Source organism: Solea solea, chromosome 1 (assembly GCF_958295425.1).
Source record: "Solea solea chromosome 1, fSolSol10.1, whole genome shotgun sequence".
Taxonomy (NCBI): Eukaryota; Metazoa; Chordata; class Actinopteri; order Pleuronectiformes; family Soleidae; genus Solea; species Solea solea.
In genome coordinates this window covers 37053450-37070376 of record NC_081134.1, presented here as the reverse complement: position 1 = coordinate 37070376, position 16927 = coordinate 37053450, and the positions used below count along the sequence as shown (strand labels likewise).

Sequence of the window (16927 nt, the reverse complement as noted above, 5' to 3'; positions counted from 1 at the left end):
ATGAAGATCTCATTAGCAAAGCATCTCTTACTTACCGAGCCAGGCCTAGGGGAAAAATAAAATCTGATACTCAGAGTTAACAATCTGTTATCTCGAACGTTAAACTGGTTTCATCGCTTTATTTTTTGGTGAGCTGCTCTTATACAACGTGTTGTCATTCATACGTTATCCTTCATTAGAGATTGCAGTCATGGTAGATAACTGAAGCGATGCTGCCCCCAGCATGTGTTGTGGTTGTGGTTACAAATGAACATTGACAGGGTTTATGTATTTATTAATGCGACTTGACGACACTAATAATCCATAGCAACGTTTTTCTTTATTATCAAAGTCATAGCAGCTGGATTTGCTCCTGCTCCGATGGTAAAACTGTTGAACGGACTGAAGCGAACTGAAACAATCCAAACTTCTTATTTATAGGTGAATAACCTTTCACAGCAGTCCACAGTCAGGTGCAAAGAGCAGTTTACAATTGACTTTATTGCCTATGGTAGTCAATAGAAAATACTTTAGACTTTGGAAAATTAAATTTAAAACTTTTTATTACCTCCTAAGGCCCCATTTTGAAGAAAGTGCACTCAACGTTCATGTTGGAGACCTGCAAATACTCCCAACTTTCAAGTCTCTGTGTGAATTTAACCGAGTCACACTTTCGTATCACCACAGATTATCACAAAAAAAAAAAAAAACTAAGACAACATCGAGGCAAGTCTCACCTTTGTTGTCTCGCAGAGTAAAGTTCAGGTTGCCAGCAGCAGATGCAGCGAGGGCAAAGTAAAACCGGTGTCCGCTGAGGGGTTCGTCCTTATCCACAGCGCTGATGGTCTGGATCACCTGATGACACAAACAAAAGATGTGTTTTACAAGATTTGTTTCCTTCCTGGTCTTTGTCCGATCTCACTGGCTGATTAGGCGTTCACTCAAGCTGTAAATGTAGTAACAACAGGCTGTTGGTGTCTCTCACGGTATCAGGAGGGACAAAAAGGCTTTTTATAGACGCCTCACTTTTCAGCCTGTCACAGATTTATATCCGCAGAGAAATGTGTCTTTCTCGAGAGGCTGAGCGACCGTGTGAGTAAGCTGGAGAAAATTAGCTTGATGCAGATTGATGGAAAAATATTGTCTTTAAAATGTTTGGCTGTGATCTCCCATCGTTTATCTCTCTCTCAAGTACACTAAGTGCTCATTTGGCAACAGCTTGGCAACCTCTTAGCGATGAAGTGCCTTTAGAAAGGGATATTTCCTCAGCAAATAATTGTCCAGCGTTTTTTTTTATTTCTCTTAGTCGTAGTACCTCGACCGTAATATGTTTAGTGATAGTGTTTATGTACATTAACACTTTTATGATCCAAACCACAAAATACTACAAGGGATATATATATTTGGCTATTATTTCAATTCACAAATAACAAATCAATTATTAAAAAAAAAAAAAAACAATTCTCTAAAAGATACATTTAAGATCTGGTAAAAAATACAAAAATGATGTTTATCGTCACAATGATATCGTGATGCGCTGTCCATGGTGCTGATGTATAATGTGAGGCATGCAGATACACAGTGAGGAGTAACAATATCGTGAAACGCTGTCCATGGTGCTGAAGCAGGATGAGAGAACAAGCAATGACGACTGCCTGCCTCTCTATCTATCTATCTATCTATCTATCTATCTATATATAAAAAGGCCTTTAGTCCAAAAACAAATACTATAATCTGACAAATATCACCATCTTATTTTCAACGCATGACCCCAGAGATAGGCAGTAACTTCTTATTTTGTCTACAGTGAAACTTGTACAGGGTTTGATAACATAACATGGAAAATAAATAATTACATATTCTCTATTAATGTTTCTTCATCTGAAAGGGATAGAAGACCATTTTTTAAATAATTTTTAATATTATTCTATATTTATTGAATGAATTTGGTGTGTAGAAATAAAGTATTTGTGCGTTTTACACAAAAACATAAAAAGAAACTTTTTTAGAGACACATAATCACCTTTTTATGTTAAGTGTGGCTTATACTCTGACACGGAAAAGTGTTCAGAATGAAATCTGAATCCCATTACAATAATATCAATGTCATCTCGAGACAAGATATCATAGCTGAAAATGTGCCCTGCTAAGCTGCTCAGAGAGAATACAAAGGGTTAATGCGTATACTATACACGTTCCTCTTATTCTAATATCTAAAATAAAATCAGTAAAGTCAATGTCAGGCCAGTCCAGTGAATGTTGAAGTGCAGATGCTGTTGAGAATAAATGCATACAGCGTGTTATGCAGTCAGGCATTCCTGCATTATTATTATTATTATTATAAGTATGAAAATGACTCATGATAAGGACCGTGTTTTGCCCGAGGCAGTGCAAGACCCGCATTCATATCTGTGAGTGAGAACAAGTGAATTCTATTTGCTTCTGCCCATTTTATTTTGCCTCTGAACCAAAGACTAAACTGAATCTTTCCCTGGTTATTATATACACACAAGTGTTGACAAATATAAATAATGCAGGGAAATCAAATGACCAAATAAACCAATTTATTTGCGCCCACCAGCATGTGCTGTAATGATTTTTTGTATTCATACAAGCATGATATCTGAAAATCAAGTTATCTCTCTCAGCCAAAGAAAGGGAAAAAAAAAAGAGAATCCCCACTGAGCTTTAATTTCAGCTCCTGTGCAGCAGAACGTCGACGGAAGAAAAAAAAATAAAAGAGAGGAATCTCACTCGGTACATGTTGTACGAGAGAGGCATATCACATGCAAACACGCCATATGGACGACAAATGATAGCCACCGCAAACGGCCATCAAAGTGGGCGCTACTGCAGGAGTGTCCTGATTAATTTGGATCAAACCTACAGAATCCTTTGTAGGGAAATCTGGAAAATCAACCCGGTGACAACTCACACCTGCGGATGCGCTTTTTAAAAGGCAATTCACACTAAATTATCACATTTCCCAACCCCAAACTGCTCTGTGTCTAACATCAAGAGCGAACCAACAACAAACAAAACCAAACTATCAGTGCTGAGACACGGATTATCAGTTGTCAGCTGTGATTAAATACTGCGGGTTACAAGCTGTCAGGAATTAGAAGGTTGGTGTAGGTGGTAAACGACATCCTGCCAATTATTAAAGCTGGCAGGTGGGGTGAAAGTATGCATGCTCCTGTGTCTGAATAAAACTAAAGGGGCTTTATGTGAAAAAAAGGGGAAGATATTAAGTCATAAAATGACCATGAAATGTTTTTAGAGATTAAGGGCACATGTTAAAAACTGAAATATAGATAACGATAACAATGATGCAGCCACTTATTTCACTCATTTCATTTGCGGCAGCTATGGATCTTCCTTTTAGTGAAACTGTTCTGTTTTGAAAATACGGTGTAAACATTTCATTTCAAGAGGTGTGTGAACAAAAATATGATAATAAGTTAAAAAAAAAGAACGTTATTGGCCTTGTTTTGCTGTCCAGAACCAGGGTTTAATTGATGTCAGGACGCAGCACACACACACACAAGGCTATTGAATCCATACACGATGAAAGTAATACTTTTCCTCCTCTGATGACTCAAAATACAACACAATGGTTAGATTATATAAACAGTAATCTATTGCGGAGTATTAGGGCCACACATGGACACATGGAAACTTGAAATTCTGAGAATAAAGTTGAAATATCATGCCGAGATTACATTTTAAACTTTAAAAAATTAAATTGGAATATCATGTCGAGATTAAACTCGAAATTCTGAGAATAAAGTTTGAATATCATGTCGAGATTTTAGTCCACATAACATCTCGACGTGATATTGCAAATTTTCTTGCCAAAGTTTCAAGTTTAATCTTATCATGTCTAAAAAAAATGTGGTCGTTAATGGTGAATCTGAATTTTTATCACCAGCACTTATGAGTATGATCACTCATAAGGTGTTTGACTTCTGTTCTCTCTGGCTCAAAAAAATGTGGCCCAAGCTGCACTTTATTGTACATATTTTACATATATCCCCTTTAAAAAGTTCCTCTCTCATAAGGAGCAAAATAAAAACAACTCAACTTCAGAATGAGGGGAATTTATCGCGGGTAGCAGGAACGCAAGAAAGGTTATCTGCTCCAGCTCAAGAACGTACAGGATATCTCTTGCATGTGTGCGCCGAATGAAGTGATGTTTGTGTCGGCGTCAGATCCGTGACAGGTATAGACACTGAAACATGCTCGGCTGCGTATCATGAAAGCCGCCATTGATTCGCGGATCATAATAACTCACATGCCTCTCACTCTGTTATGGAAATTTCCACATCAGATGGAAACCTTTCTTTGTGGCTCTTACGCCCAATGATGAATCCTATACACAATTTGAACCCTTTGATGTCCTCTGAATATTGCAGATGGCTTTCTGAGCTTATCTCCAGAAAGGTTTCCATCCTTCACTGCTGAGGGAAAGAACTGTAAATCATCCTTAAATCAAACACTTTGTAATGTATAATGCCTTTCATTAGTGTGGCTCTGATGCAAGGCGTTCTAGAGAACCTTTGGTGGGGGAATTCTCTAATGGGCTGAGCAGGAAGACAGGAGGAGAGAGGCATGGGTGTAGACATAAATTCTTGCTGAAAGACATTAACAGCGGCAGCAGACTGGTGCCGGTCGGAAGGAGAGACTGAGGAGGCCCATGAATCACAGAATTAAAGGGGTTTTTTTGAGTTTACACATGGCTGCTCGTCGGATCAGGGAGGATATAAAAGGACAAAAGGTGTCTCTATTTGAGGCTTTGGTGAGGGAGGAGGAGGATGTGCAAACAACAAAGGCACACGCGATGCACCACAAATCTACATATACTGTACATTATGAGTGGTTTATCGACAAATTGCATTGTTGAGTCAAGTTTTACTCTAAGTTTTAAGAAAACTGTGCAATAGTTAGTCATCGATATTAAATTATTTAAGGTGACGGGGCGTAAAATTGGTTTCCCGGTCAAAAAAAAATACCATCCTGGATTTTGCCATGTTTTTGTTGCAGTTGTCTTATGTGGGTGTGTTTGTACAATTTCTTTCAGGTAAAATAGTTAAGTCAAGTGTTTTTTTTTCCCCCACCTTTTATATGTGAATATTTTCTGGTTTCTTTACTGAACTGAATTTTGGTTTGTGGAAAAAAAACAAGACACTCAAGGACATTATCATTTCCCGGTTTGGTAAACACTGATCAACATTTTCTCACAATTTAAGGACCAAACAAGTACCCCATGAATCGAGAAAAGAATTGTCGGATTAATCGATTAGTTCATTCAGTTTTTTTCTCTTCACACGTTCAGGTAACACCCAGGTTCTTTCTGTGGCTCTTGTCCTTGCGCTACCTGCTTGTGTCACTGTGTCGTTATGACGAATAATCATTGCTACAAAAGCAGAACACTTTGACCTGCACAATCTCAAATCAAGAGGCTTTTTCAATAACTCAGAAGGTTCCTCCTCCAAACTTAAAAGACCTTCTCGACTCTCGAAACCAGCCTTTACAGCATACATGTGCTTGTCATATGAGAAAATAAAGAAAGGGAATAATCATAATGAAAGCAAGCCGAGCCAAAGCAGTGTGATGCATCCTCGTGTTTAAAAATAATCCTGTCACCAATCTTTAACACAGAGTCAACAGAAAAATGGTTATTAAAATGTATACCTTTTATGTTGTGCAAATGTATGCATGAGTCATGACGGTATGGAGCTGCTATTGTTCCAATGTGGAATGGGGACGATGTTTTTTAGGGACGTCATCGACTTGAGTCTAATCTTTAAGTACCTGCTCTCTTGCTTGGCCCCTAATTTTCTTTCAAAGAAATGTTCATTCAGACCTTTCTGTGCCTCTTCAATGCTAAATGTTCTTATGCGGATGAGAATCCAAAGAGCTACTCTGTCAATTTATGTGGCCAGACACAAAAACAACACACTGTGTTGCTGTTTGTTCTGCTCTCAGTGTGGCCACTTGCAGGGAAAAAAAAAAAAATCAAATCCAAACTCTCAACTTGAAACACTCATAAAGCTCAACAACAGCATGGAGCATAAACTATGCAGCGACAGATGCACTGATGGAATTGCAGCGCCTCTGCCAGCAGCGTTTCGAAGGCAGGAATACTAATCGCTCTGCAGAAGAGGCAGAAATGGCAATAACATTCAGTACAGACTTCCCCATTGCGAAAAAAAAAGCACAATTTAACCTGATGAATTTTCTCTTAAACCACAGCTTAAGCTTGTGGCAATTTCCTTTTGTCTTTTTTTTTTAAATGAAAAATCGCTTTGTCACTGTACTTTGTCTTCAATGACATTTGCTTGTAACGCTATATGGCGCCTGCGTGTCACTTTAAGTGGCACTCTCACATTTTCAGTGGTGAGCATCAGTGCTTCAATCGTTGAAACATGTTGTTCTGGAGCCTTCTGTCTGTAAATCACTGTGTTGTAGAAACAAAGTAAGAGAGAGAACTCAAAATCCCCCAAAACGTCTCAGGAATCGTCAAAAATATGATACAAGCTGATGAATATAGAGTATGTCTAAATATCTCTACTGTATATGTAAGTGTAACCTTATATGTACATAATAAAAAAGGTAAAATTAAACCTTGTTTTATCACTTCAGTATTTACAGCAATATCATTTTCTATGTATGTATTCATTTGATTTATTTTGACTGACATGCAATCAGAGACAATCATTTACAATTTGCTTGAGTGTATGATCCTGTTCTGACAGTTAATTAACACATTTAAAAATAATACTAATACTAGTAAATGAAATAAAAAAGTAACACATTTTAACAGTAATCTTTTTTTTAAAGTCGTAAGCGCGGATGATCTCACAGCCAGAACTGTATTTAGCGCACATGCAGCACGACACTGGTGACATTTCTGTTAAAACCTGAGAAAAACAACACACGCGGTTCACCGAGCGAAGACATGAAACTGATATCGTGAGCCCAGAAATACACATGAATGGGGGGGGGGAACAACAACATCTGACAGAGTGTAAGAACTTAACAAACTCAAAGCACAACAGAAGTGTCATGTGTGAAACTGTTTTCACCTCAAAGTCCTCAGGTAACATAAAAAGATGACAGGTGACTTTACTTTACAGCGAGCAGACACTGTCAACTGGTTCAAAAACAGTAATCAACACGTCTTCCTCTATTTGTGCGAAAGGCATCAGTTTTTTTTATCAGACAAATTATTCATGTTTCGAAGGGCAGGATAACTACAAAAAATACTTCTTCTTTTTTTTTAACCGAATTGAGAAAATTTGTGGTTAATGAATACCAATTCTTGTAAAGCACACACTGAAATAAGTACATGGATATAGTCCGTGTTATGGTTGTTGAGGCGAGCTGTGGGCCACGCCCCTTCCACCCTGAGTGCACCAGGTGAGGGTGATCTGCTAATCACCTGGCCCTGGAGTCACACACACACTCACTCACACAGTGCAGAGCAGCAGTGGGAGCAAACAGCTTGAGAAGTGAACTGGGCTGAGGAATCAAAACTACTTTGTTTGGAAAAAAATGAAGAAAGACTGTAAAAAAAATTGTTGAATTTGAAGTTTGAAGAGTATAACACATTTAAAGGTGACATTGAATGCTCGTATCGCACATATATGTTAGTTATGCTTTCCCACTGTCCTGTGATTGGCCAGGTACCTGGAAGTGATGTAATTAGCAGGTCAGCTCTCAGATACGCAGCTCCCCCTCTGGCACGATGGATGCTCTGCATCTCAGCAGCTACAATGAGAGTAGTTCTTCTGCGGTTGAATGTACACCAGGAGGCACTACGGTGGTGAGAGGAGTGGTGAGGTATACTAATGACATCATCAGCAAACAGAAGTTCCGCTTTGCAGAGCCCAGGAAAACAATAAAACCCTATTTTCTCAGCAGTGGCTGAACTGTTTTTTCTGAAGCTTTAGGGTTTCACAAAAAATGTGATAATCCAACAAAAGTCTGTAAAATGTAACTGTGAAATCCTTTGTCAACATCACTTAAAAAACATACTATATTATGAAATTGGGAGCGTAGTCTAGCAGTTATATTTTTTTTTTCACAGGTATAATTACATTTGGGATTTGTGAAACATGACTGAGCCCTTTATTTAAAGCCACTTTAAAATGAGTCACGACAGGGGAAATGAGTCATACAATAAGATCAAGCTAAAACCCTGGAAAGTTGGACTAAGAGTATAAATAAGCAGTGCATCAGAGGTGGCACTTGTTGCCATGGTGATATGACAGCTGTCACCAGGGGTTGTGATGCGGGGCCTGCAGTTTTCACACCTCCTTACTCTCCGCTGCTGCATCGTGCCTTCAACTGGTGGCCTACGTGCGACACCCATAACGTCGTACGCCAACGGCAGCTGCTGACACGCCCCTCCTTTCTTCCTTCCATCACATGTAAATATGTGTTTATGTACACTTTATATAGAATTTAATGGCAATAAGTGCGTGCCTTTTCCAGGTTGTTGCTCTCATTTCCAATCAATCACTTGCATCATTTGCTGAGATTCATGATTGCTGGCTCAAGTGATCTCGGGGTGAGATTAAATCTGCCCGGTGTTCCATCGTTACCAGAGCCGACAGGGCACTGCCACATACTGATGTCTTCTGCGTCTCTTGCCCTTTGACGTATCTGTTTACATCTCCCACTGTGATGAACACGTCTAATAAAATCTGGCGTTGAGGTGATGGTATTTTTTGTTGTTTGTGTAATTGATGTGACACAAAGTAGATAAGAAGTGGCATGAGGTATTTCTGCTCAGGAAGATGTATATAAAAATGTGCTAAACTAGCTCTCACCTTGTTGGAGGTGTAGATGTATTGGCAAGTATCGCTGGGTAACATTGATGCTGATGGGAAAACATGGTGGTACTCAGGCAACTTCTGCAGTTATAGAAGTGTTTGATTCTGATTTCCAAGCAGGTTTGGGGATGTTTATTCATGCGGGAGGTGTGAGGACTTCTCTCCTATTTCTTTGTCAGGTGTGACACTTTGGGCAGTCAGCAAGAAGAAGAAAAATAATAGTTTTGATTGGGGGAAGCACACTATAGCACACAACCGGGGAATTTCAAACAGCCCAGCGCCGCTGCTGCAATTTAAAATTTATTGAGGTTTGTATCGGTGTGTCTATAGGTTTTTTTTTTTTATCAACACAAATGGACGGAGTGATTTGGACATCAATGATCCAGGTACAAGAGTATGTCCCAATAATATGGTGCATTGTAAAAACATAGTGTATTTAAACTCTCTACATACTATAATTAGGGCCTGTGATAGACTGGCAGCCTGTCTAGTGTGTAACCCCACTTTTCAACCTATGTCACCTGGGATTGGCTCCAGCTCCTCCCTGCAACCCTGTGGAAAATGGATGGAGGGACATCCTATAATTATATTTTTGTCTTCGTGTTTATGCTGAAACTAAAGTTGTGGAACAACAGTCCCCGTAATATTTTTTTGTGTGGAATGCAGGAGCAGTGATACTGTCACTTTTGTTGCCAAATTGGAACAACATAAAGTCATGTCAAACTAGCTGTTTGCAGTGCACCCATGGATGTGCAGACAACCATCACAAGATTACTTCCACACTGAAGCAATTGGAGAAAAAAAAAAAAGTGTATTTCTGTTACTGTACATATGAAATATCTTCTTTTCTCTGTGTTTTAAGGCCAATTTACAGTAATGTATTCACAGTAGACATGGGAGATGAGATACATGCAACATTGAAATTGTCTGTGTTGCAGTGTTATGGTGGAGGAACACATTGTTGGCAGCAAATTGCAGAAATAAGACGGCTCAGCTTTCTCACAAAGGTATCATTACAAATAGTGCAGTCCATCAGTGCAGGACGTATGTCAGGGATTGTGAGTTCAAACTGTAACTTTTAGTTTAAGATTCAATGTTAACAGTCAAACAGACCAAAAATAAATTACTCCGAAAAACAGCAATTATAAAAAAATGATGAAATATTACCACATGAGAAACAACGGAAGTATAAACTCTTCTTTAGTCTTATGTGAGGATAAGAACATTCATTGACATTTTAGTGTAAATCTGTAGTCAGATGTGCTGCACATGGTTTATCCTGAAAATGACTTCTTTTTTTTTTTTAACCCAGTCCAAAAGTCTGAATAATTGTTTCACCAGTCTGAAAAGGTATAATTGTACTTTTTTTTTAAACGCACTCCACGCCATGTTACAGGTCCCTGGACCCCACTCTGAGAAGCACTGGTCTGTGGTCTACACTGCAGGATTGCAGGGAGGAGCAGGAGAGCAGATGGGGGGCAGCAGAATGCCAAGTCCACTCATGTATGTAATGGTTACACGGAAGTGATTGTACAACATGACCCCCACCCACCCACTCTCTCTCTATCACACACACACGCACACACACACTCACACACTATTCCCACTGCCCCTGCCCCAAACACCCATCATAATATCTGTTAACATTATGGCAGAAGACAGACGCACCGATGATCCGTAACAAGTGGCATCTCCGGAGAGCGCCAGTACCACGAGACGGCCTCAATTAGGCCTGAAAAATGGCAGGTTATTTCATCGCTTCGCTCCCCGTTAATCTGTGCTACAGAGCCACCGAGTCAACTCTGGTCCCAACAGGCCAATATTATTACATCTCTGTCACAGCTGTGAGTAAGCCAATGGGCGTGACAGCCAGTGGGCGGCCTACGTTTTAAGCCAACTGTCCAGTGCCTCTGACATACAGTAAACAGAGTATTTTAATTAATTAAGAGTCAGTGAGATGGTGGAGCCAATATCTGACAGATCTGCGAACAGACAGCCAACACCTAGTTGTAATTCATACAGAGCTTTCGCATTCAAATGTCAACCTCTCACTTTCTCATTGCTCAGTGTGTGTGTGCGTGTATGTGTTTTCGATGAATTTCATCCTGATTTTTTTTATTTTTTACCTGCTCGCTGTCTTTACACTGTTTCACTTCGTCGTTGCCCAAACAGGAGAACGTATTTGAACAGGAGCTGTTATTGGAATTATTGAGAAATGCTGCGAGACTGAAAATAATAACCTCCTCCCCTAGAGTCGCATAATCACGTCAGTGTGAATTCACACGGTGGCTTCACAGTATTATCACATAGTCAGAGGAGTGTTTGCCATCACATATGGATGAAGCAATATCATATATGCAAGTGTACATAAAACAATAAATTGTCAGGGAATATATGTCTAAAAATACAGATTATTAGTCAGTAATTTTAACAATAAAATACAATGCATTTGTCTAAATGTAGAAAATCACATGTAAATAAAACAATTTCAAATGTAATACGTTCGTTAAAACGTTGCACATGGTACATTTGCATGCAGCTTGTGATGTTTCATTCCCATGCGACTAAGGAAGAAACCTTTATTGCCAATATAAAAAACATAAAACATAAAGACAAGACATCGCTCAATGTACATGACGAGGAACAAACCACAAGAAAAGCACCGTTAAAGCATAGCGTGATTTCATAAAAGAGTGTCGGTGACAAGAGCAGTTAAAGTTCACACTCTAAGACCAGAGCTTGTTTAGCAGCAAAATGCTCTATGGCCACGGTTCTCAAACTGTGGTCCATGTACCACCAGTGGGTATGTGAGCTTCCTCAGAAATCAGAAATACAGTTCACAAGTTGCCAGATATATCACATCAATAATAAAATGGATATGTTGTGTGAGGACAACTCGGACGTAAGAATAATGCTGAATATGCTGAGAATCCACAAGGGGGCGACGGTGCTGGTTGAATTACAATCTATGATAAAAAAAAGCCAACTTAAGTTTAAAAAAGTATCTTAAGTTTATGTGAGGAAAAGGATGATAAATCAAAAAAAATCTGCCTCCTACGAAAAGTCCATATAGCTGACTTTGCTCGGCCTGTTTACGCCACTGTATTTTACCATTGATGACAATGAAGCCACTTCTTTAAGGGACATTATATAATGCTGGATTGGTACATATAAATGTTAACATTGTATATAATTTAAGTCAATAAGCCAAAGCAAAATGCTTTCAATGCCTACACATTGGCCTATACAACCATTTGATTTGTTTTCCTCTCTTGGTGAAATGTTTATTCCTGACTTTTTTCTTGGGCATTTCACTTCAGTGTATAGTTCCCACACAGCTGTGTCGGTGTACACCGGAAGCGTCTTTACAGTTTGCATCGGTAGTAAAACTAGCTCTGAGCTAAAGCAGGCAATTTACGACTGCACCACTTGAAGACTATCCGGACTGAATTTAAATGCAGCTCGCCGTTAGCTCGCCGGCTGGACGAGGACACGGGCCCCCGTCACCAGCAGCTCCATGCTTTACAGCTCGAGTGGCTCCTAGCTACACCTGGGGTGGCACATAGAGTAGGCAATCTGTCTGCTTCTGCTGAGTAATTACACATTTGCTCGAGCCTTTTCCTGCTGATGATGCCTTCATGGACCATGGCTGTTGCTGTGTCCCGAGGGCTTAGTTTTACTTAGTTTCCCTATTGTCTTAGTCTCAGTGCCATAAGTGGAGAGATATGACTACCTAAACTATGTGCTGAATATGAAAGTTTCTTTTGTGTATTGACAGGTATCTATAGATAGTTTGTGTTGCTCTAAATTTGGAGTCACTGAGCGGCAGGATCATTAACCGACACAGGCATTCAGCTGTGGAAAGCTGCATTCTTCAATAACTGCTAATATAGAGGCGCTGCTTACTCCACATCCTCTGCCCTGAGGCTAAAACATACTGAATTAAATCTAAATTTAGCGATATCTTGGAAAGTTGTACAAACTGAAGCTCGCTTTGCATTATTTTTTTGTGTGATTTAAAATGCACAAATGTGAGATAAACATGAACAGCGGGCAAACCACGCTTGGCTTTCAAGACTACCCACAAGCCACAGTAACCTCATATAAAAAAACAAAAACAAACACACACATTGTGGTCAAGCACGAGTACGAGCACAAATCAAAACCCACACAAAAACAACAAATGCAAACATGAAATATCGTCTCTCGTTTTTTTTCCTCACAAATGAAATCATTTGCTATTTTTGTTCACAGTACCACGAGCACCGTGACAGACTGCAAAATATGAATGCAAATAACATATTTAAAAGGGGCCTAATAGCCATTTCCAAAACAATGCATCATTCTGATCAATTGTACGTATTCAGGTCTGCACGCCTCCTTTACCCCCGCCTCTGATTGTATTTTCCAAATGCCAAGAGCAGACAAATCACCGGCACAGACACACCAGTCATTTAGCAACAATGAGGCCAAATGCTAAACACAGGGAATATGAGATGCATGGCTACGGATTCTTTTCCTGGACCAAACCTCAAAACCCTCAAACCTCCCGGGTTTTCTCTTGTTCCCTGGTATTGTGAGGCATTCTCCATCCCCTCTGCCCTCACTGGTGATCGACTAATTACGAGGAGCTTCCGCACAGAGAGTCAAAGCGAGGCAAGAACACCCCTCCATCCCAGCATGAGACGTATCACATTACACTGTGATATTACTGCGGATTCGGTCCACAGGCGGAGTCGAGCACTGTCATTAATTTAGTTGGCTCTGACAGTATGGGATGAGAGTAACATCTCTAATGAACAATAACGCCTACAATACCTGCTAGTAAATCTCGAGGACGTGTCTCATACAAATGATGCCGATTCCCCTGAAATGACCTCAAAGCCACTGAGAGGAAGTGTGTACACAGTAGACTTGTTTTGAGGAGCAAGAAAGACTTTTAATGGCTTTGAGAGTCAGCGGGCTGTCACTGCAAGTCAAACTTCAAGCGAGTGTGTGCGGGGGGGGGGGGGTTGTTTGTTGAAAACAAGGCATTATCAATTGTGGAGACATCCTGGGTCTTACCTGGCCTGGCCTGGCGTTTTCGCAGAGGAGAGTTTCATAGTCTATGGCGAAAACCGGGGCGTTGTCATTTATGTCCGTGACTGTGATGAGAGTGACGCCTTTTCCGATTTGGGTTGGATCCTCTGAAAAAGAGAAAGTTAGTGTTAGTGTCACAGCTATTTTTTTTTTCTTTCTTTTTTTAAACTGTTGCTTATAACTTTTAGATAGCAGTATTTACATCTTGTGTTATCCTGGAGACAATACAGCACAGGAAATTATTCCTTTTATGTCAAAACAGAGGAAACAGCAAAATTCATTCAAAATTCACAAAATGCAAAAAGGTGCCAACGAGACATTTCAGAGGTAAAATCTACTGCTCAAAAAAACCCAGTCCTCCAGTAGTTTGATGGGGATAAATGTTTTTTGTCCCCGCCCGCCCCTGCTCTGCTGTTGTATACGCACAAACACACCCTTAGTCTTGATAGTATTGCTTGAAAAGAGCCTGCTTTGAGATGACTGACACCAGAATTAACCATAAATAAATACTAAAATGGACATAATGCTGTGCGAGGACATCGCAGAAGTAAGAAGATGCTGAATATACTGAGAATCCACAAGGGGGCGACATTGCTGGTTGTGAATCAAAATCTAAGATAAAAAAGCCAACTTCTCATTTAATTCATAACGTGAATAAACATTTACCCAACAAGTTAATGGTCTCTGCCATTAGTTTCAGGTCTTCTTCAACAGCCCATGACATTGATTTTGTAAATTATGGTCCAACTACTGGCAAAACCACCTGTTTGATTGACAGATGATGTCATCTAATCGGTGCCTGACCTCAACATGGCACCAATCTCAAGGCTTCAAAAAGCAGAATTCTGATTGTCACGAGCGACGTCACTGTCGCTTTAATTTGCAAGTTGATGCCAAATGATTGAATATTAATCTTTCTCGTGTTTTTTAATCACTTGCAAAAAAGGGGGGGGGGGAGTGCTGCCGTAATGAAATGTGCCTCTAACAGCTGGTGTTCTCTTTGCTGTGGCAACACCAGAGTGATTACACTCGATGTGGGCTTGTTGTCGGGGGGGGGGGTAAGGCTTGCGTGTTGCGATCAGTGGGCTTCACGCCTCTGTCTCTCCCTGACACGCACTGATGCCCAAACGGCTGAGCCTGAGTGCAAGAGGATGACATAGACTGGCGTGGCCGCCAAGCCGGCTAGAGATGACGCGGTGACTCGCATTCGGCCCCCGCTGATTTGATGGTGATAAAAAGGACGTGCGGAGCCAGGGGCGAAACGCTCGTCGTCGCTGGCATAGTCTAGGCAGAGAGGATGAAATGTGAGTGACTGCAGCTCAAATGCACAACATCCCTCAACCAAAGAGTCCCCACACCCTCTTCAGTTACAAAGAAACCCATTTACTATAAATACTGTCACAAGGCGCGCGGGGCAGTGGATGCTGCTGTCCATGAACTCAAAGATGTTCCCAGCTGAAAACAGTGCCTGAGTGTCACTCTTTGTCACAAGCCAGTACTTCATGCATGAGGGACTGTTGTGACATTTCATGTGGCTATTATTATATCCTCCTTTTTTCGCTTTGTTGCTATATCAGGCGAGAGCGCACACTCGGGAATCAACCGACTAGTGTGTCTTTGTGCCTTAGATGTAAATAAAAACAGGTCTTTGAAGCTCGGAGTGATAAAAAAGGTAGTGGAAAAAAAAGAAAGAAGAAGAATACTCCCTTTCACACAGACGTGAAAGCAGAGACACTGCCAGAATGACAGGCTGGTTGTCTTTTTAACTCGCGCTGACGTGACGCAGCTGCCTAGATTGTGTGTGGATGGCTGTTGTTGATTGTGTTTGCGTGACGGTGGCGGATTGGTAGGAATGCAGCGACAAATGTAAAAAAATAAATAAAAAGACACTTGTGTCCTTGGAGATATTGAGAGATGAAAAGGGAATAAAAAAACATAAAAAAAAAAGGCATGCAGCACTTCTTCACATCACATTAACATAGTTCACCCGTGGCTGAGATCACCCACCCTTAGTCAGCAACTCATCCCCATGGCTCAGGGAGACATGGAGGTCAAAATGACCGTCCTGCGTGTGAATTAACATTCCCCGACAGCCCCACACAGCCCCAACTATTGTGTTATCCATAGCAAAGAGGACTACCACGTATAAAAAAGGACGGATAAGGGATGAAAGCACAGAAATGATCCAAGGTTTCTTATATTTAACCCCTGTATTTTCCAAGTGGTGAGATAAAAAGCTCCTTCACCAGGTGCTAAATTAACACAACGTCTTAGTAATTTTGTAAAAAAGTATGGTCTTTGATTTCCAGACGAGGACAGACAAAAGTAGTCCTCTCCTTTTTTTAAGGTGTTTTCAGTTGAAGGAAATTTTCCCACTGTCATCAGTTTTGGAGTCAAATCATTTTCACCCTCGTAAATTTTCGAGCTAAATTGTTTTGAAAGGCGATATTAAAGACTTTATGAAAGTAACCTTGAATATCTTTAAACCTGAATAACTGGTGGTGACAAAGACCTTTTTTCGATGATCTAGTTCATTTTATCATAATGTATAAGCCTGCATAGCCATATATTGAGGTATTAAATTAGGTTTTTAGGATTTTAGCAAACACTTGTTGTAGAGTTCAGGGTTAAAAGAGGGGAAAAAAAACAAAGGAACTCACGGCTCTCGATGGCAAAGATGGTGAGATTATGGACCGAGTTGGCCTCTCGGTCCAGAGGCTTGGCTGTGCTGATGATCCCGCTCAGCGCGTCCACGTTGAAGAAGCGCTCCAGGTCTGTGTTCCTATCGATGGAGTACCTGAACACACAATCACCATAAGTTTGAAGATTGCTTCATGGACAGAACGACATTGATCTGAGATTATATATAAACTCTAATCAATTCTCAATTACTATATTTAAGATGTCTTTCTTGTTTACTTTTGTTTACAAAAAGTGTAGATATTGAAGATCAAAGCTCACAAACGCAAAGGGAACACAGAACTTTACAACACGGAGCGAAACAGAACCCCATTAAATTCGGACGGCCG

General features: G+C 40.3%; 1 protein-coding gene across 3 annotated transcripts in view; it reads right to left on the bottom strand.

Moving 5' to 3' along the window:
• Positions 1-16927, bottom strand: part of cdh7a (cadherin 7a) — a 140790-nt gene that overhangs the window by 34906 nt on the left and 88957 nt on the right. For all 3 annotated transcript variants that reach the window (XM_058627929.1, XM_058627937.1, XM_058627920.1), the window contains 3 exons: positions 16559-16695; positions 13884-14005; positions 717-834 (listed from right to left, as the gene is read on the bottom strand). In XM_058627929.1, coding sequence (XP_058483912.1) covers positions 717-834; positions 13884-14005; positions 16559-16695 — 377 coding nt within the window. The remainder of the gene's footprint in view (positions 1-716; positions 835-13883; positions 14006-16558; positions 16696-16927) is intronic.